This window comes from Apteryx rowi, unplaced genomic scaffold (assembly GCF_003343035.1).
Source record: "Apteryx rowi isolate R43461 unplaced genomic scaffold, aptRow1 scaffold_86, whole genome shotgun sequence".
In the NCBI taxonomy this organism is placed as follows: Eukaryota; Metazoa; Chordata; class Aves; order Apterygiformes; family Apterygidae; genus Apteryx; species Apteryx rowi.
The window spans coordinates 576730-598501 of record NW_020451160.1 but is presented as its reverse complement, the minus strand read 5'-3'; the positions used below and the strand labels follow the sequence as shown (position 1 = coordinate 598501).

Genomic DNA, 21772 nt, shown 5'->3' with positions numbered 1-21772 from the left:
TGTACTCTGCCAGGCTACGTGGGAACACAGGATCCTTGTGAAGTGTTTACAAGAAGGTGGCATTTTTGGAGTCCACCACTCAAGCGAGATTAAAAGTCACTGCCACAGGCAGCTTAGTTTCAATACTCTTTGAAGCAATCCACCTTGCTTACAAGTACAATTATTTGCCATTCAAATCACCTGAGCTGAAAGGGAATGAACACTTTTGGAAACAGTACCATTACATTTTGTCAAAAGACAGGAGTCCTGACCAGGACACAGGACCCTTTAATAAGAGGGTTGAGACACAGCATTGATAAGCAGCAAGTTGTACCATGTTGTGCCTTTTAGGGAACAGGGCKAATTAGCAGCCAGCTGAAAAAACCCACATACTATTGACCAAATACCAATATAGCAACAAAGTACAGAATTTGCTGTTACATCATCAGTATCTACTTAAAAAACAAACAAACAAACAAAAAAACCCACCACATAACGGGAACAAATCTAAGAAACGGCTTTTACAGCGGTAAGCTTCTAGTGCCAAAAGCTGCATCATTAAATCTTTGCTATTGGCAGTGACCAGCTTTTGCTGGCTCATGAACAATAATAATACTGAGTAACATGCCACAAGCAGCTTTGCTCTCTGTCAGTTATATTTTCTGTGGTTATGAGCAGCACTAGAAAGGCAAGAACAACTGCTGTACTCTGCTAACCGCCCTAGAGCCCTGTGTAAAGCCAAGGCAGAAAGGTCATGCTAGCAATAAGCCAAATAAAACCCAACTAATTCAATGGTGAATTCTTGCAGGAATTTTCATAAAGCTTGGCAAGAAAAATAAAACCTTCTATTTCCTTACACAACGGGTTGAGAGCAGCAGCTGAAGAAGCTATTTCTCTGCAAAAGCCATCTCTTGAACACCATGTTCTACTTCCTCTAATGCTTTAAATGAGATTCACTGAGGGCAAATAAATGAGAGCCAAAAGGAGGGAAAAAAAGGAAAAAAAAGACGTTTTGTCTGAAAACACATTTTTGTAATTTATTAAATCTGTACATACATTTAGCTAGTACTGTTTTCATTAACACATTTTAACCTTTCCCTGCTCGCTCTCCATAGACCCTCCCCAGGTCAGCAGTCCGCTCTACTGAACAAATGGAAGGCAAAGCCATTTGCCTCCTTGGTATCCTGAGGAACAGCAGTTCCATTCAACCTGGGAGACTCAGCAGCCAAAAGGCAAGTTTGAATTTTTTTTCTTATTTAAAATTAAGCATTTCTGTTCAGCTACCATGCATGGAGCTGAAAATCCTGTTTAAAGATTGTTAGTCCTAGAAAATTCTGCTACAAAAATGTGATCCAAAGTTAGAGACTGAACAGATACCAAAGATGTCAGAGAACAAGCTTCTTGTACGTTGCCTCAGAACTGCAGGATTTTGGCTTATGCTGAAGCTCTTTAGCAATTTAAACTCAAATTTGCTCTTCATCTGTTGTGGAAAAATGTTTTATTCTGTTACTGGACAGAGCTATTGGTGCTGAAAAACAGTAGTGATTGTTTAGTTTACTGATTTCACTAGGCATGAGGAGGTCCTGTTAAAAACTACATTTTTAAACTGTTCATCTAGACAGCATTGTGCAAGTCAATATAAAAACAATGTTTTTAAGCAGATCAGAGAAAGCTCGTTGGAAATGCACGGATGGGGAAAAAGATCTAGACACTTCATTTTGGATTGTTTTCTTGAAGTCTGCCTTTAAAAAAGAAAATACACAGAAGAACATCCCAGAACAATCTGAATACCCAAAGACCTCGGCCAAATTTCTGCCCTCAAATATTGGCTTCATCGTTACAAGTCTAATTTGCCGTTTCTACAACTGAATGTTTTTTTCCACATCAAATCACAATAACTAGCATTTGTAAAGTGCTTTGAGATAGTGCTTTGAAAATACTAACAGTTAAAAGGGCAGAACATCCATTAACAGCCCCTGGCTGATTATTACTACTCGTCTTTTCCCATAGTAGCATCAGCATCTTCTCCTTTGAACGCCTATTAACAAGAAGAGTAAGGTGCCAGTGTTGGAGATGGCAAATGTCAGGCAGGGAGAGAGTCTGCAGGGCAGTGAAGAAAGGATGCACTGGAATAAGCAAAGATGCCTTCTGGAAAGAGACTGAAGCAGAGCTCCAGAGAGAAAGGCGGATGCTTAGTTCCCAGCCACATCAGGAGAGTAGCATCTCATGCAGACACCGCCTGCACAAAATTCTGCATAAGGCTTTATACAGCCTACGTATCTGCTGAACAAGGAGAGCAGCTGGTGCTAGTCTTATGAAAAAAGATCAAGACATGTTGGCGCTTTTTTTGTGGGGGGTGAAAAGAACATAACTGCTCATTAGAAGCTACTGCCTGAGGGCTGTTAACTACTTAGTAGTAAAACCCTGCTACCTTTTTAGGTAAAGGTAACTTGCCTGGTTAGCAGTTTCACAAAAGCAATTCTTGTATGAATCCATAAAGCTCTCTCAGCTGTTTAAAAGGTTTTTTTCCACCATAATTGCACTTCAGAAACAAACAGCCATCAATCTGTATGCACTCCCCCAATCACCTCCTCAATTTACAGAAGTAGAAAGAAAAGCTACAATTATTCACTGTCCTACAGCTATCAGGATTTGAAAGGTTTGATTTAGGTGCCTGAAGAAAGGATGCAAACATCCAGTTTTCAGACCAGGAAAACTGTGCATTTTAAAAAACTGCTGGCTTCACAGCTTGGCTTGCATCGGCTTCAGGTGTTTGTGGAAAGACTCATGAACCTGTAAGAGGACAAAACAGTGGTTATATCAACATCAGGCCTGAGTTTCAAAAGCACTTTTAGTTCTTTACACCTTGCAGCGTTTTTATACTAATAAAATCTCAGTCACTTTTGGGATATAAGGAGAGCAGCCAAACACTGACTGCACAACATGGAAAGGATGGAGAAAATAAGCCTGAAACAAGTAGCCTCCCCACTACCGCTTGTGAGAGAGAGAAAAAAAAGAAAATCCTATCTACATAGACAATTCCTTGGAGTGTTAATTAACAGAAAACTGGTAGAGGTCTCCCAAGAGGATTGCAGTGAGCCACATAAGCCCCACAGACTTGGGAAGCATGAGAAATTGAGCAAGTTCTGGTGGGATTTGATTACAGCTGTACAGTCTCTGGCAGCCTATGGCAGGAGACACAGTCTGTCCAAATCAAATAAAAGCAGTAAAGGTTACAGCGGCAGGATTTAGAGTTCTGTTTTGGCTAACAAAAGAGGGCCACGCTGACTCCTCTCAGCCCAGTTTCTTTTTTATTAGCTCAGCTGCAGCTAGAGCCTGAGGGCAGATATGCAGCACCCAACATTTTCAAAGGACTACATGGGACAAATTTATTTCTTTCTACAGAGTCACCACAACTGCCTGAAGGCACTAGAAGATTTGCCAGAAAATATGCAAGGCTTTCTGTCACTAGGCAGAATTAAAAGCAAGCGATAATTGCTTTTAAATTCAATGAGATTATCCAATTGTTTCTCTGGGCAGGGTGTGATTTCCTCTCCCAACTGAGGAACTCAAAGTATCCCACAAAGGACTGGATGTGACACGCATTTGGGAGAGATAGTAAAAAAAGCAGGCTGAAAGCAGTGGGGCAGGAGCAGTTTGCTAGCTTTGGTCCATAATCACTAGTGACTTTTTTTCTGATCAGTTACCTGCAGAGATCACTGGATCAGAACTAACAACCCTAAGTTAAATTATTTCTCTGGGCACGTATGACCTAAGAGGAAGAAATAAGGTTTCTTTACCTCCGTTTTGTTCAATGGGGATTTCTTTGCCCACTCAAACATGTTCTCATAAACATTGCCATCATACCGGCCAAGCACAGACCCAAGATGAACGTCATGAAAATCAAAGGAATCCACCAGTGCTACCGCGTTGGGACGGATTATAGCCAAGAGCTCCTTCACACGCTGGTTCACTTGATTAACTTGGGTATCTGTCAAAATACCCGCCTTGGGAAAAAAACAGAAAATTATCAGAACAGTATGCAAGTCATAAGAACCTTCCCTTCTCCCACAGTCTAACCCAGGTCAGTCTTCCTTCACTGAGAAAAAACAGCAGTTTATGAAACATTAGCCTTTTTTTTTTTTTTTTTTTTTTAATTATTAACTTGGTCACCAACTGGAAAACAAGAAGCTAACTCAGACAGATGCCAACTCTGCTTCTGGTGGATCACAAGGGAAACTTAACACAAGAGGCCTCAGAGTGCACTGCTGTTGGCCTTCTGGAAGTCAACAGTGGAGACCTTATGCCTAAGCATTCATGCAGCTTTGTATTTAAAGCATCTTTGTGAAGACAGACTCTGGCCCTAGGAATATTTGATATTAGAGAGAGTCACTGACCTGCAGAAAATCCCCTGTGTTCTTACTGATTCCATAGAGCGCATACAAGAGGCACAGCTCAGTCATGACAGCACGGACAGCTGCATTACTGATCTCCGAGAGCTTTGCTGTGAAGAGCTTCACTATCACATAGTGACAGTGTGCCTACAAAATAGATAAATGGAAGTTGAATCAGGTTCATGAAAGGATAAGAAGCTCCTAGAGCATTCTTATTTATTAGATAYATCACTGACCTCAGATGCTCGCACAAGATCAACAGAAGTCCTGTTCCAGGCATCCTCTTTGCTCTTTCTGTGGTTCAGCTCAGCTTGCAAGTTCTTTGCTGCAGCTTCTACAAGCCTATTGCATAAGAATAGGATAAAAGAGAGAAACAGGTTATATAGTGACACCACATCAACAAGATTATTACCCTGGACTCACAGAAACTTCAGCTTAACACATCAGAAGAACACTCAGAGGCCTTGCACTGCGACCAAGYGCATTGCTTGGAGTGAATGCTTGTGGCTTTAAGACCGGTATCATCAGCACTGCAGCCAGAACACATAGCAACAGGCAGCTAAGACGACGACGTTTGACAAGACAGATGTGGTGCTTGAATATCTACTCACATCTACCTATTCTACTCTCACTTAACCCTTCCTGCACAATAGGCTTTAATATCAGGATTGTTTCTCTTCAGGTCACTGAGCAGTTTGAGCTATGTTTGTACTTGTACGTTTGAACATGCTTTTATTTATTTACATTTAATAAAGAAATAGATACATTTCAAAACAGAACAGGGAGCAGAGAGCAACTTAGGTTGTACGTAGTCTCTTGTAACTTCAAAGYATTTAACACTGGCCTGACCTAATAAAGGTCATCACTTCTTGAAAACTGACACTTAGAACAAAGCTCTGCAGGCAACAGCTTGAGAACCTCATATTAAGAGGAGAGCACATCACTACCATCTCCCAACACACACTTTTATTAGTGCCTAGCTCAGTCTAATAAATGTGAACTCACCGGGCAGCACGTGCTTTGTAGGCCTCCACCAAACTGATCGGATCATTGATACGCACAGTCACAGGCCTAGCGGCCACATGCTGTGGCTGAATGCGTTGCCTGGAGAGATCGTTAAGGTAGGACACCATGCCAGTAACCCGCTGACCAGAACTAACTTGCGTGTAGCTTTTGACAAGGAACCTGAATATAAAAAACAAATAAACCCCTACRTTACATTGCTCACTTGGATAAAGAAAAGTCACATTAAGTAGGGTCAATCTAGCGAAGAACAGTTGTAGGCAAAAGCATGCATCAACAGGGCAAGGAACAGAAGTGGAAACAGTTTCATGGGAGTAGAGGATAGTTAGATACTCTTCTCTCATCACTTCTGGCACAAAGACCATAATGCCAYGGCAAGAAAGTTTCTGGATGGAAGCTACCATACCTAGCTGTCTGCAGCATCATGACTGTGTTTTCTCCCTCGTAGGTGCAGGATGGGGTGAAGGTGACATAGATATCAGGAAGGCCACTGCAGCGGGAATAGCCATGGCCACCACATGCCATTCGACATTCCTCAATTCCAGCATTGGCAGTCCAGGAAGTGAATGCCTTCAGCCCTGCTGTCAGTGCATGGAGCTGATGGACAAAAGAATGGAATCTTAAAGTTAACTCGTTTGCTTAACTTGAACATATCCTGCTAGGAACTGCAGCTCCCAGAAAAAAATACCATCAATACCACCTTCCCATTCTCCCCCARGGCCCTGGTTTTCTTGTTGGGCTCAGGAAAAGAGAGTCCTTACAATTCGCATGAAAGCCTCTGTACGTGTAAAGACCTTTTGATCATCTAGTCCTTTCTGTCTCTATGTATGATGCATAGTATTCTTTAGAGTATGAATTCCATTAGCAYCTGCTGCACTCCCCATCCATTAGCCTTTGTACAAAACTGCTTTCAATTGCCTTTAGTCACATTATTTTCTCAAGTAGAATCCCTAGCCATCAATCGAAAACTGCTACATTTTACAATCCTAATCCCTCAACATACTACCAATGCTTTGATCAAGACACCAATTCTACTGTAGTTACTTGGAAGGACAATCAAGAAGGCACAAGCACAGGCGTAAGACCAGTCTTAACTCTACTTCCAATTAATATGCAATCATTCCTAAAAAGTCACTCTGCTTTTCTACACACTAACTTTCTTACTGTGCATTGCTTTCTGTATKTTTGTAAAGCACTACAAGATCAATAGTGCAAACAGAGTTAGAAGTCACCAGCACATTCTAGACTTACAATCATTGGATCTAAAAAGTACAAGCTATCTCATGAGCAACAGCCTAAAGGCTTGATGCCTTGTCTCCCACGTTGTAAGCAAATCTTACTTAAAAGCTTCGAAAGCCCTCCGRCTTCCAGACACAGTACCTCTGGCAGCTCACTCAGATCCCCTTCAATGATGTCTCCACTAATACGACGATAGGTGTCTTTTATGTAGGCTCCCACAAAGTGAAAAGCATATGCTGTTGCCAGCAGAGGAAAGAGTTTGTATTGTTGGGTCTGATAATCCAAGATCTGAGGTTCTGGTTCCCTAGAGCAGAACACAGAAGAGTCAGCACGCCAGCGGCTGGCAAATTACTGCAGAAGTTCTGTTCAACTCCAAGTGACTTCTCCACTTGGATAGTACAGACTGCATCCCTATCAAGTCAGGGCATCTAAGGCCATAGAGCAAAAAGCTTCTGGCAGGAAGGAGCAGAGTTTGGAAGTCAGGAATAAAAGATTTTCACTTCTCAGAGTGAAGATGTTTTACAACTCTATCAAATRCTAAACAGCAGTCAGTCTCCCCCTTCCCCCAGCATTTGGGAATTCCACCACATGACTTGGACTGCTTTTCCATTTCACTGCACTTACCCTGCCTTTAGCTCAGACTGGTGTCTCACTGCACTATAGCGAATAGCAATAGTACAAGCCCGGGACAGGGAGCGAGCTGAATCTCCTACAATGATGGATCGGATGAACACCATGGTCCCGTAGGTCAGCTTGTCATTGAGGGGTTTCACATAAGTGCCGTCTGGTTCAACCTACCAAAAAAATACAGTCTACTGATCTTTAAAGTTTCCTCCCTTCTACATGTTCACATCTCAGGCTCTGAACTCAAGTAACACTTACAAGCAGCCTACAGTCTTGTTGGTATTTACCTGAGAAGCTTCTCAAAGAAAGCCCAGAATATCATAGTGAAAGCTTGCCAGCTGAGTGGGTGACCCTTTTCTCTGTTCCTTATTTACAGTCTTTGGGCAGGGGCTAGAGGCACAATCTTTTGAATGAGCCCTAGAACAGTCATTAGAGGTCCACCCTTCCTGCACTACCTGCATAGCAGAGCATTTCATAGAGCAATTGGGGATAAAGGGCAACTGTAAAGAAATTAAAACAAACTGGACTCATTTGCAAGACTCAAGACAAACAGATAGGGATATTCTGTAGACGGAAACTTCACAGTAGCCAACCATCAGTTCACATTTGGAATAAAATGCAGTGAGTAAGTGAGGGCAGTTCATGAAGTCAAGAAACCTTCCCTGGTATAGATGCCATCAGGCAATAGGAACAAGGGTAATGCAGATACTGTGATAAACTGTCAATTATTACACACACAGCTCAGCCACCATCACTCAGGACAGTTCAGGGTTAAATCAGAGGCTCCAAAGGAGGTGCTTCTGGTTCCAGACCAGGAAAGCCTGCAAAAAGTGAGAAAGAGGTTCCCTTCCCCCACTAAGAGCAGTGAGTTGGGGCTGGATTTAACCCAGCAAAATGAGGAGTTAATGACATGTAGAGTCTAAGCTATCACTCAGCTAGCCACAAGATCATTGAGGTGTTTGCTTCTAACAGCTTATGCTGAAGCTCCCTGCTTTACCTGAGCATATTTCATCAGCATGTTTTCCCGAGGAATTCTGAAGTTGTCCATTTTCAAGTAGCCATTATCCATTTCATCATAGCCAAATTTTGGCCCAATGTCACCCACTGTAATACCTGCCATAAACAAAAACCAGTTGCATTAAGAAGTAGGTATTAAACACCACACAAGAGGTTCAAGCCTTCTCCAACACGCAGACYGCTTAGTTTACTAGAAAGGAAGTCCTGGCATTGTTAGGAGTWACAGCTAACTAGGGGCCTTTATCTCTGTGATGCAAAAATGGAGATCAAAAGATGAGGACCTTCATAACTTTTATGCAGTCCTGCCTAGTGACCAGGGAGCTGTCTCTAAAGCCTATCCAGCTCCCTTTTAGCCAGGGGATGCTGAAAGGTATTCTTTCCCTTTCAGAAAGTAGAAGGGCATGACATGCTGCCTCACAGAATCACCCCTGGGAAACCCYGAGGCAGAATCAAATTCCAAATTAACCTTTACTTTGAAAATATGAGGCCAAGCTGACTTAGTGGTGGTCCAATCGTAGATAAAACACGTGAAGTTTTAACCTACAATCTACTCACTGAAATCAGCTAGTGAAAAACCCTTCCYATAGATTCTTACCTGGCAAAGGTTCATGGGTGCCCAGCTGCCGTATGGGAACGATGAAGGCATGCAGCCCCTTGCACTGGCCCTGAGTGTAGAGCTGAGCCAGAACAATGGCATGGTTGGAAGTCTTTCCGACTGCAAAAGCAGTGGGAATCAAAGAAAATTAACAGACTTAAATACACAGTCCCCGTTCCTTAAAGCAGGATCTGAGGTTACATTAACTACACCAGGTGTTAGAAAAACAGATTTACAGCACAGATTAACATCCGAGTTCTACACCTAGACAAACAAGGTGCCCCAAGTTACACATAATGATTCTCTTGACTATGCAATACTAAGCCCCTTAAACCTCCCAGTGAAGCCAAAGGAAGTTCTGCCTAATTACAGGCTACCTCAGACACTTCAAATATGTTTTTTTGATCTGTTGTATCAAAATTATTACACCAAACCCATACAGTGTGAATGATTCAGAGAAACAATCCAGAGCACAGATAACCAGAAGTTTTATTAAGCTCTGATAAGTCTGCTAGCTAGCTGAAAGCAAATTACCAAATTTACACAAAACTTTGGATCAACTTTCATTATCATGCTGCAGATACAATACATATGACATCACCTCCTTAAGTTTTCATTTATCTTCCAGACTTAAACATACAAGGATGTACTTACGTCCGCCTGGCCACCACTTAATGGAGGTCACAGTGGGGCTATTGAGAATGAATTCCTGGGTAGCAGGGTCATACGTGGCTGTGGTTTCTAGGCCCCGAAGATGAGTTCCTGAAAACAAGCAAGCACATTTTGTTTTGAGAGGAAGTCGGTCACAAAACAGACAAGGACAGAATTAGACAATGGAAAGCTGAACTCCAGTAGTGATGCATAAATTTTAACTTTGCCTTTTAGGTTATATAAAGGACTAAATATCAACCAACTAAGAATGAACATGGGAAAAGTCAGGCTGTGTTCTGGAACCTGAAACCAATTCTCTGGAAACATGCTATTTTTTACAGTGTTCCAAGACCAGTTTCGAAGCACCTCCAGCCTGACACTTTTTTCCTATTACGCACCACGAGCACTTTCTCAGCGAAAAGGTCCGCAGAGGCATACTCATCTGCTTTGACTGAAACCGCAATTAATTGTAGAATAAAATCATACTTTTCAGCTACAAGATGGAATAACTAGTGCCCATCATCCCTTTATTTCCTCATCAGGCCTACATTCCCCTCACTTGATGGAGCAATTTTTCCCCAAATGAGATCATCCATAGCTCCAAGAGCACAAGTAATAGCATGCATATGCTAGGTTACTGTTGCAGTCAGATGAAGAGACTGCAAAAAGATGAAGGTAACAATTCTAGTCTCTATTGTCCTCGGCCCCCAAATCTTTACTTCACAATTCATGCATACCTGTCTTACCAAATGGCATTTTCCTTGCATTTCTGACCAATCGCCATGCCTTTAAGTTTAAACTAGACAAGCTACAAGCACTCCTGACAGTCCAGACTGACAGAGCAATACAGAGCCAGGGACTCTGCACAAGCGTTTCACCAAGAAACAGGACATCGCCTTGAGCCATTCACATAACGTTTCCAAAGCGTGGAGCTTAACAGTAGCATTTCCACAGGCAGCTTAACACAGACTTACTTTCCTGGTAGGGTTCTTCAAACCTCACTAGATGGAAGAGACTCTCCACAGGCTTGCAGTTATTTTATGCTTCGTTCAGTCTTTACATTTCACTTCAGCAACAAAGGTGGATCCCGCTCATTTTTAGAAAAAGAAAAATTCTCACCTGCAACTCTCAGGTGTCAAAATTAAAGTTTTCCCAAGGCATAGCATGCTCCCTTTGAAACTTGGATTTTAGAAAAAGATGTTGCAATCACAATACTGCTGGAGTTATCACAATCCATTTCAAAGCCCAAGAGCGAAGGAATAGCAAAGCATAAAGTCTGCTTGAGACAGATAACTAAGAGAAACCGTTTCATGGTCAAATTAAAAAGAACACATGGGAATGAACTAAGGAGCTGGGGGATAAAGCTCCCTGCAAAACATGGGCAATGGAACCAAGTCGTCCACACGGTCTCTGATCCAAGGTCAGTCCCAAGTTGAAAAGCAGCTCTTACTTTTTTAAGCATCTCTTTCAGGATCTTAAAACTCTGTCCTTTTATCTTCACATTGAATGCTAAGTAGAGCAAAGCAGAAATCACTCTGGAAAGAATGGTAAGTGTAGAAACAAATGGATGCCATCAAATTAACATCACCATATCCATATGCACAAGGTGTTTTTTTGTTTTTTTGTTTTGTTTTTTTAATAAATCATCCGCACTGGTTTGAATGGCACAGGAGGAGCACTCAGTATGCTCATATATAAAATCACAGTCATCACCAACTCTCCCATAGGAGAAAAAAAGGTCAAGCCACATGTGGTATTACGATCCATTAAAAATTTCAGAGGCAGTCCACCTTTCCCTGTGGCTGCAATTGCATATGTAAGGACTGTGGAGTAAATACACACCATTTTTCCCAGGCAGGGAAATCCTCTGTACACAAAGCCATGCTTAGAAATAGCATTTAGGGAAGGTACTGTACCATGGCCCATTTCGGTCTGGGCATAAGTGCCAATGATCTCCAGGTTCCAGGCAGGCATGAAGAAGCGATCCTGCTGTTCTGGGGTTGCCTGGGTGAGAAGGGTAGGGAGGAACATGCCCAGGTGAAGGTCCAGAGGCTCAGGCCGTCCACGATGAACAAAGCTGTGAAGAAGTGTCATGGGATGGGAGTGTGAAGGGAATGTTATGGGAGGGAAGCAAGCATGAGGATTCATGGTGGAGATTCAGGAAGAGAGAAAAAGAAAAAAGATTCATGTGTAAATCAGAACTCAGCAAGCATATTTTAGAAAGCTAGAGAACTGTCCTTTTCTCCACTCTGAATTCTTCTGAAGAAAGAATAATTATGCCTACTAAAAAATAAACATGCTGCAATGCATTTCTTTCTAATTCTACATAGAAACGCATTTGCAACATTCCTGTATTTTTGATGCCCTGTATGACTGAAAGAAAAGGATTAATCCAAACCAAAAGAGGGAAAGCCAGACATTTACTACAGTTCAGAAACCAGGGCATTCGTAAGTTAAAAATGGGTTGAGTCAGACTGTCCTTTTGTTGACGATACAGTCTGGTTGCATGAAGCAAGCCTTGGGTTAGCTGGGTATTAAGTTCACATTCCTCCCTCCCCACCTCCACGGTTTGAGCGTGGAACCTGACAGAAGTTCTACTTCATGCAGCTGAATGAGCTAGGTTTTCAACTTTTTTTTTTTTTTTTTTTTAAGAATCTCAATATTATCTAATTCAAATTTTTATTCTGAAGGATTAGACACAAGTAGTACGTATTATAATATTCCCCTCCCCAAATTCCATCTATGGCCTCCCACCAACTTCTGCCTTTTTTTTTTTCCCTCCAAAAAGCTCCCTTAAAAAGGACAGTGCTCTGCATGTGTAAGTCAAAGTTGTGAACGCAAACAACTCTGCAAGAAGGCCAATTTTTTTCAATCCGTAAATCACCAGCACAGAGTCTCTCCAGCTAAACATGCTTCATTAGAACTATTCTTTCCTTAAAGTTCTGGCAGACATGACTGGTCTATTAAGTCTCTGGATATAAAAAAAGTTAAACGCTTTGTTAACTCTTCTTAATATCGATAGCTTTGACTACTTAGAGCCCTCTTCACTCTTGTCCCTTATAACTCCAAGGGACAGTAAATATATCTGACTGCAGTCTCATGAGATTATTCCATTTGCATTTGCTTGTGAGAAGGTTCTCAAAATGTATTTGCTATTTTTCAAAACAATATTCACCAGCTTCTGAGAAATAAGGGAAGTAAAGTGAATAGCATTAGTCCTCAATGTGCAAGACTGGCAATACTGCATATAAGAAAGCAAAGCACTAAAACAGTTGGGCTGTAGATTGTATAGAAGTGCTGATCCTCAAAGAGCTGTCCATCTGGCACATTTATGTATGAAGTAATATAGTGTCTTTGGTTTTGTTTTTTTAAATGCAAGATAGGCATTTTGGAAAGAGCAGTGATCTGAACTTAGCTTAAACTCATTTGGTATCCTTATCGAAGYGGGAAGAATATGCTCTGTGTTACCTCTAAACATACATTAATATAAACTATAGGAAGSTCTACGGGTAAAACTAACTGTAGTTCTTTGTTTTCAGGCATCTACAAACAAATTCAACCATTTAAAAATAAGCCTGGTAGCAATATTTTCTAAAGCTTTTTGACTGAACAGTCAAACAAGAAGATTTTCTTTTTTAAATCAGRAATATCAAATTTGAAGCTAGTTTAGTGCTCATGAGAAGTAGACAGCTGACAGTCAAAGACTGAAATCCTTATTTACAAGCCATAGAATAGGTGGAAACAATACAGTCTTTTCATAATTCATTTTTATCTCCTTTTAAGCCTGTGCTCTTTACGCTTTTATTCGGAGACTTATTCACCAGGAAATAGGTTAAAACCAAAGCAGGCCRCCAAGTAGGGAGTCATTAAGTTAAAACTGAGTTACTACCAATCTAGGCTGGGATTCAATTCAATAAGCCAGGGGCCTGTTTCCCACCACCAATTTCTAAACATCATGCTTAAAAAATAATTAATCAGAGCTTAGTGAAGATTATTGCAGAKGCTTTACTAATGAAGTAGTTAGATATCCAACACTCACAGCAGGAATGCCATACAGTTGCATTTTAAATTATTCAGCATGGAAAGTACATTTACTTCACCATACTATCACTGCATTAGCTCTGTTAAGTTTCAAAATACTCATTTTTCACTAAATATGAAAACTGTAAGCAAACCAAACCATCACCAGGCAAGAAAGTGCAATAATCTAATGTGAAACAGCATGTAAAAAGTCATTTTGGCGTGGAGGCGTCTGATTTAAACAAGTTGGTGTGAAAAAGCAAACGAGATTAGCAAGCATTTATTATTATCTGGTTGTCCCTCAAACTTCCAGCGTTGAGCAGTTTGCTAATTCCATCTCTGAAGCAGAACAGACAACAATGTTCCCTCCGTTGCGTCTTCTTGAAATGTTTCAGCTAGCACAAGCAGCTGTAACCTAACAGGCAGCAACTGGTATCACCGTCTACCTTAGGCAGCTGTCCAACAGACTCGTACATATTATGCTTTCCAGGTTCAGATGCCAGCCTGTGCACTGAAGCCTCTTSGTTTGTTAAACTCTACTCGCTGATGTGTTTGACTTCCAGGTTCTCTGCCAAAAGAATGTGTTCTTATCCATTAAACATTCTTCCATTYGAATAAGTGCAGGCAGTTTTCCTCAATAATAGGAGTAAGATTTTTCTTTCTTGAAACCAAGATCTTACTGTGAAATTATACAGCTGCAATGGAGTGCCATCTGGAAAAAGAGTGCTTGGGGCAAAGCATACCTTACTTTCACAAGCATAAAAGTAGTATAATCTCAGCATGCTACATCACATCTAAAGGCATACTTCTGACCCATTTATGCAGGCTGCCCGTGCACTAAGAACTCTGCAACTTACATGCCCTAAATTCAGGTAAAAAATAAAAACCACAGTATTGTTGACTGACACGTCCCAACTAGTTGAACTGAAATTCAGACTGCCAGGGTTTAGAACAACCTCCTCATCTTAAAACAACAGTAAAGAACTATGAAGTCAGTGATCAGCTCAGAGGTGCATTCTGGAAAAGACCAAATCAAGCCCTGTGATTTATCAGAACACAAAACAAAACAGTCGTCTGGCTATCGGGCAGGAAACATTAATAGTTAACCAAATCAACTATTTTACCTTTCACCTTTTAGATATACCTATGGAGCATCAAATTATGAACTGGAGTTAGAGAAAAGAGTTTACCCATCGATCCCTGAGGGGAACTAACCATGTCCCATTTCGGTTTGGGCGTAGGTGCCAATTATGTTGACTCCACGGACCAGAGGCAGCCATTTCTCCTTCTGAGCATCAGTCGTTTGGGTCTCTAAGGTTTTTTGAAACATGCTGAAGTGGAGACCGAAAGGTTCAGGAAAAGGGCCCAAACATGTTCTACAGGAGAAAAATAGAGGGATCTGGATCTCAGTCTTACTGTTCACATGCCCCTGAAAGGCTTTTCTCCAATCATAGCATAAAATAGGTTCTGCTTGCCATTTCATTGATTTTTTTGTGCCCCACAAACAACCTCCAAAATATGGAGGCATCAGAAGCAATGCTAACGGGGAAAGAAATGTTTCTTTCAAGCATTTTATTCACCCTTCAGTTTCTGCTGTTGCTAGCTAACTAGAAAAAAAATATTATTCTACTAAGACTCACTGGGAAGCTAAAATTGAGAACATGAAAACCAAGATATTTCCCCCCCACATCTCTCAGGCTTACAAATCCCACTACTGCTAGTGACCTAGAATTTGGCCTTTATTAGCTAAGAGCACTAAGTATTGGAAAGAAAAAAGCCTAGGTGACCCAGTGCTTCTTTCAGAAGAGCTCTGTATTACCTGTAYCTGCTTCCATCAGCTGTTAGATTATGAATTCACCTTCAACTAAAATTACTGGAGTTAAGTGTAAAACTATAGTTATGGAGTACTGCAGGAGGTAAAGTTAAAAAAAATTCATACATTTTAAATAGATATACTTCATCAAAACAGAAGTTGTTTCATGAGGGAAAGCTTCATTAATTTGRTAGCCATGAGGATGGGCAAAGTACACGCCCAATTAAAACAAAACTCTGCAACACTAAACRTTTCGCTGCATAAGATCTATGGAGCAACAGCAACCTCCCTTCAACATTCTGTAGAGCCTGAACATTTTTTTCCATCTTCCACTTCCAGTAGGTGGATGCTTATTCCAGTCAAAAATCAAAGATGAAGATAAGAAACAAGCAAGTGCTCTGCAACTACCTGCCTGAAAACCTACATACAAAGCTCTCCAACCTGCCCAGGATATCTGCAAAGGAAATAAAACCGCCAACCTTGATCTATTATTACCTGCCCAAGGAGCACATTTCTTAAGAGTTAGTTGCCAACACAGATCTGCACTGAGTAGAAGATATTCTGTGCAGAGTTTTTCAAGTTACAGCAGCATTTGTGATTGGCATTTTACACTATGAATGAGCACCTGGGAGCAGAGAGCAAATAACTGATGATTCAAAACTGGATTGCTGTACAGAAAGTGTCAAAAGGAGCCTTAGGACAAAAGAAAGAGGGACAGCTTCTTAAGCACCACTGAACTTCGTGYGGAAGATGCTCGTTTTAAATGAAACAGTTTTTAAATGGACAAGACAACGAGTCACGAGCCTTTCCAGAACCAAAACTATTGCCAGCAAGTAATCCGATATAGGCTATTAATGCATTTATTGTGCTTTAAGCTAGTTTGAGTGGGGGTACAATGCATCTAGATTGGAATCAAGGCAGCCRTTTCTCTAACCAGAACATATTCTGTAAGTCATCTGCCTTATAAACAGATAYGCTGCAGTAGAACTTAAACAGGCTCACCGAGGGCTCACAAATGCTACGAGGACAGGAAGACAGAAAATGCCCCAACTTTGCTCTAGTTTCCTACATGTTTTTTTCCTTTTACTCCAGGAGCCATACARTAATAACTGCACCCTTTACTTCCTCACTGGCTATAACCTACTTCCTCATCAGCCATATAATCCTTTTGCTTTAGCAATAGTACCAAAGACAAAGATGGCTATAGCAAATTTTTTTTAAACTAATAAATATGCTATCAACGTTAAGTAACAAACCAAAATAAGGCAACAGCTAAAACTAGGAAGAACAGAAAGAAAAGATGACTGGGTGATCACATTAAGTGCCAAAACACTACTTGGTTAAGAGCCATATGAAGAGCCAAGAAGCCAAGAACCTTCACAAGAAAATCCTGTTTTCTCAAGACACAGGACCACCAGATAAGAGGTACTATCCATGGAAGGGGTGAAGAAGTTTCTTTCCTTCTTCTTCTTTTTCCTTTTTTTTCTTTTTCCTTCTTTACTCTTCCTGTCAGTTTCTTCACTCCCACTTGGCATTTCCCACTAYCTATACACAGTGCTCGCCACAGCCTGAATTGCCTAACTGTTGAAGTAACTAGCTACATCAAGACTGAACGTGGCTGCTTGCATCTAGCACTAGCATTTTCATCAATGACCACAGAGGTCCTGCGTGGATCTRAAGTCAGGTTTGCCAAGACAGCCACAGTGAGTCAAGAAGGTGGCCGCAGTTCCAAATCCACTTACAGAAGAGGGGTGTGTAGTAACACGCTACTTGGGCAATATAAGTCTTTCCAGATTTCACAGCGGCTAACACCACCCACATAGTAAAATGCACTAGTATTTGACAAATTAATCTAGTTTGATAGCATACCTATTGGAGAACAGTACAATAAAAGTCTATGCTTTCTGAGACTCCAGATCTAAATGAACAATTACAAAGACATTCTCAGACTGCAAAATTAGGTTACAGAACAGGATCATTTACTTTAAAGCAAAATCTTCAACCCATGTTTGCTAGCTTTTGCAGTTCCCAAGATCATTCTGAAGGAAGAACTGGAAGGATCTCCTCAGGGGGCAAGCAGCAGGGGGTAACAAGTCTGACCGGTGCTTACTGGGTCTCAGAGTTAACAAATGCCATGGCAATAAAATCCTTTACTAGCCATATCAAAAGAAAAATCCTAGCAGCTAGTAGGACCCCATTATGTTGTAGTAKCCTGGAACCCTACTACAGCTTCTGGCTGGATGTACTGAAAAGTACTCCTGGTCCTAAATTAAGTGCCAAAATGAGAAGCWGAGACAAAGTCCCAAAGGGAAGGTGCACAACCATGTAATAACGCTCATGAACACAGGAATCATCTGTTGACTTGCAGCTCTCAGATCTTCTCCTTTCCTGTACCCCAGCTTCTCCCAGCTGTTTTTCGCTTCTTCTCTTATTTCTGTTTTCCTCAGTGAAAGCCATTTAAATTTGAAGGTGAATTAAGACCACCAGATTGCTTTCCTCAAAATGCTGTATATCATGGACATCAGCACTCTCCCATTTTTCATGCTGATTTACATTCTACTGCAGTTAGACTGTGAAAGAARCATCAAATATTGGCACTTTAAGGCTGCTGGTCTTCATAAGCCAGTCACAGCAATAACTGYAGAGCTGACATGTTAAACCAGAGCAAAAAAATGACTAGATAAGCAATTAAAATGGCTTCTAAGTATATTTAACAGGTCTCAAGTTTTGGAGCCTAACAAATCTGTTTTTGAAACAAGGAGGAATATGCAGTTCTCAACTTGTCGCAGCAGCAACAGTTGTTTAAGCATATCTTCAGGGCAGCTGAAGGAAGCTTTTTTCTTCAAAGGCTATTCATAAATCAAGCTTTAAAGTTCGTCATTCTGGGAGACAAGGTTTGATAATGAAATTCCTGTAGTATACAGAAGCTACAGGAAAATGAGCTCGACCTCAAAAAAGCACACTGACAGTGATTGCATATGTAAGCGTATCTTTGCTCCTATTCTTAAGGAAGAATGCAAGAGAGGAATTATTGCAAAACATCTTCAGTTTTCTTATGTAGAAATCCGATTGTCAGTCACAATAAGTACAACTTTACATTCAAATCAAAGACTTCAACCTATTTCATAAACTTCAATAAAGGCATGTCATAACACCATATCCATTCAGTTTTCCAGTTTGGAAAACTGAGTAAGCCCAGATACATGGCAGAGTCCTCTCTCACAAACCTCTAGGTCACCTTCTAGTCAACTAAAGTCTCTTCTGATAAGTACCAATTGACATGCTKGGATATGCAAGAGACTGAACTCCATTCAATGTGCTTACTTAAGAATAAGTTAAAGAAAAGTTTGGCGTTCGAGAAAATGGAGACAGATGTTAAAATGCAAGTGAACTTAAAGGATGAAAAGACGATCCTTTTTTCTCCTCCATCTATTAGACACTAAGCCAATACCCTCTCTTACAAAGACTTGATATTGTAGTAAAGAATTCAAATCAAGAATATAAACAGCATATCCTGATATCATTTTTATAGAAAGTAAACCTTGCTTACAGGCAAAAACTGTACTGCTATTTATTCTTCCACATGTTGTTAATGCAGAAGACTGAGCAATACAGTCAGTCTACATAGCTGCAATTATCCTGAGTACCTGCAATTAGATTTAGCTCTGAAAATAAGCAAGTCTTCCCAATTATTTCAGTTGACTCCAGATCACAAATTCTGACCAATCACATTTGACTATTCATATCATAAGATATGGATATATTATTTGGTACCTACATAAAATATTAAGCATTTATCCATTAATAATTATGAATTGCTGACTCCAAGATGAATTTCTGGAATGACAAAACTAAAAGGTATCATCTGATTACTTCAGAAGAGTCCTATTTTCATAAAATACTGTTAGTAATGCTAACTAAGCATAGTATTTACATTGCTAACTCTGTGGAAATTCGCCAGCTGGGATACCGGATGGACTTGTCTGAGTTTTCTCCATAAAAACAATTGAAGAAGTTTCCCTATCCCCTCCAGTAACAAAATGCTTGTGTAGGACAAATTATCATTTAACTTTTGCCATACAGTACCTACCTAATCTAATACAGCCACTKAACTTTCTCTTGTAATCATTGTTCACTGACAAATAGTTTTCAAAAAAAACATTTGTTACTTCCACAAGAACTGTCATGACATAATTCACACTGTTGAACAACAGCTCTTTGAAATTAAAAGTACAGCAGGTAGGACTAACTGGTCCCAATATTCACCCCCCTGAGGCAATGAAAGCTTTCCTACAAATGTAATCACAGGGGGCTTGTGATTTTAGCGGCGCATTCAGAACATATTTGGTTATTTAATATGCCAGAGGATATTTTCATGGTCTTTGTTTAATTATATCAGAGTTTAATAAAACTAAGATGAGAAATATGTCAAAGCCAGGAAGCAAGCACCCTGCAAGCAATGCAACTCAGACAAAAAGACAGCGTTTTTATTAATTTAACCCAAGGGTAATGCTATCAGGTAAATAAAACATCAGATACAATAAAAAACCTCTAGGTCAAAAGGAACCACTATTACACCAGAAGCTTGGAGGAGGGAGAAGGGAGAGAGAAACGAGAGAGAAACTTATAAACAAGAACAAATAAACCATCTTGGAACACTTTCAAGTAAGCCTATAACGCAATGTTATTAGGTCTAAGTGCAAAGTGAAGTAATCAGCTTTAAGAGATCCCATTATAAGTTGTAACCTTATCAGACCTAGGCAGAGTCAGATTATTTCAGTATATATTCTTTCATTCCTCTTCACAAGTCAGACTACCAGCCCCATTGTCACTCTATTATATATGGTGCAGAAGGTCATTATTTTTGGTGTTACATCTAGCTGTCCTTCCCCCCCAACCCCCCTCCCCAAAAAAATCTAAGAAAACACAATATTCAGGAAGTCAGGGCTGGATCTGAAGTTCATTGAAGCCAACTTCAATGGGTTTTGGYGCAAGCCTAGAATTCCAAAGAAAACTAGCATGGGGGGGGGAGCAGCTCTAATGTATTCACTTTTATCATCACTAAGGACAAGAAGCAAACTCTACCCTCAGGTACCTTTTAAACCAGTAGATCTCATCAGGATCTGCAATCCCATGTTCTCTTAACTTCATCACCATCAGAGAGCTCTTCCTGATGGCTTGCTCATAACGTTGGCTACGGGAGAGGAAGTTCAAATCCTCATGCTGGAAGTCAGGGTCGTTAATAACTAAGGCCTCTGGGGACAGAGCAGAAGAGAAAAGAAACTCAGTTTCCACAAGCCACAATAGTCATGCTTTTCACTTGCTGTATGAAGACTTGTTTCTCATACTTCAATTAAGGATACCAGAACATTAAAAGTGAAATTCACAGCTAACGAAATCAGAAAGAAGTCACAAAGCTCTTGGAGCATTTCAAAGAGCACCTCTTACAACAGGGCCCTCTCACATTTCTACACATCAACCACATTTTAAACCAGGAGTACTCTGGACTTGGCAGGAGATTAATTCACTGATGCAAGAACTGCAGGGCCCTCAATAACTATCTCAGTCCTCACAGCGGCCTTGTTACTGCGGGATCAGATTGCCCCGTGAACTTTGATCTGATCTCAACGCAACTCTGGAGAAGGGCACAGCTATTACTCCCACTACACTGACTCAAAACCGAGGTACCTAGAGGCTACAGACTTTTGTGTCCCCTTTGGCACACAAATTATACTATACCAGCCTCCGACGGTCCCACCGCAGCAAGGGCTGGGAAAGGAAGGAGGTGGCAGCATTCCACTAATCCCACGTATCATGGTCATGAGCAAGAAAGATCGTATTTGTACTGCTGGGCAAGCGTGTATTGGCAAGGGAAAAGGAGGGGACGGTTTCCAAGGAAAATGCCTGTAGGGAGCTGCCTCTCACCCTAAAAAACTTCCTCTGGAGCAAGAGGAAAGAAAAGGGAAGAAAAGGGCAAAAAGGGACACTGCCATCCCCCCCACCTGAATGGGATGTGACACTGCTCCCCTCTCCTCTGCCCTAGTATGGAAAATACCCTTCCCTCGGTGGCTGCCTGCAGCCCCTCTCCCCACAGGGAGCCTCCCTCTCTCTGCAGCCCTCTCCTTGCAGTCCCCCCAGGCCTCCCTTCCTCCCAGACCCTCACCAACACCTCCCCCAGGGCCTCCCCTCTCCTGAGGCCTCCTCTCCCTTTAGCTATTCCCTCTCCCCACAGCTCCCCCTGGGAGCTACCTCTCCCCGGAGCTTCCCATTCTCCCCTCCCCCCACCAGCCTCCCTCTCCCCACAACCTCCCTCCTCACAATCTCCCTCCCTCAGGGCTCCCCTTCTCCCCACAGCTGCCTCCCTCTCCCCGAGCCTCCTTCTCTCTCCCTCACAGCCTCCCTCTCCCCGAGCCTCCT

General features: G+C 41.3%; 1 protein-coding gene across 3 annotated transcripts; it reads right to left on the bottom strand.

Annotated features, from left to right (window-relative positions):
* Positions 1-981: 981 nt before the first annotated feature.
* Positions 982-21239, bottom strand: ACOX1 (acyl-CoA oxidase 1). 3 transcript variants are annotated; one of them, XM_026090398.1, is made up of 14 exons: positions 21095-21239; positions 20451-20610; positions 11439-11599; positions 9526-9633; positions 8872-8991; positions 8257-8372; positions 7260-7429; positions 6777-6939; positions 5803-5993; positions 5379-5558; positions 4610-4715; positions 4377-4520; positions 3780-3986; positions 982-2772 (listed from the first exon to the last, which is right to left on the bottom strand). In XM_026090398.1, the coding sequence occupies exons 2-14, from the start codon at positions 20510-20512 to the stop codon at positions 2722-2724; spliced, it is 1779 nt and encodes a 592-aa protein (XP_025946183.1). In that variant the 5' UTR covers positions 20513-20610; positions 21095-21239; the 3' UTR covers positions 982-2721. The 3 variants fall into 3 exon arrangements, with proteins under 3 accessions (XP_025946183.1, XP_025946180.1, XP_025946181.1); XM_026090396.1 differs by lacking the exon at positions 11439-11599 and adding an exon at positions 14758-14918 and having other exon boundaries at positions 983-2772; positions 21095-21233; XM_026090395.1 differs by lacking the exons at positions 20451-20610; positions 21095-21239 and adding an exon at positions 14758-14910.
* Between the last annotated feature and the right edge of the window lie 533 nt (positions 21240-21772).

Excerpts from the sequence above, each read along its gene's own strand:
- ACOX1 (XM_026090395.1), bottom strand. The coding sequence starts at position 14,822 with ATGGCTGCCTCTGGTCCGTGGAGTCAACATAATTGGCACCTACGCCCA. Across the intron at positions 11,600-14,757 it reads CCAAACCGAAATGGGACATG|CTTTGTTCATCGTGGACGGC; the intron begins GTTAGTTCCCCT and ends ACTTCTTCACAG. Across the intron at positions 8,992-9,525 it reads TAAGTGGTGGCCAGGCGGAC|TCGGAAAGACTTCCAACCAT; the intron begins GTAAGTACATCC and ends CTGCTTTTGCAG.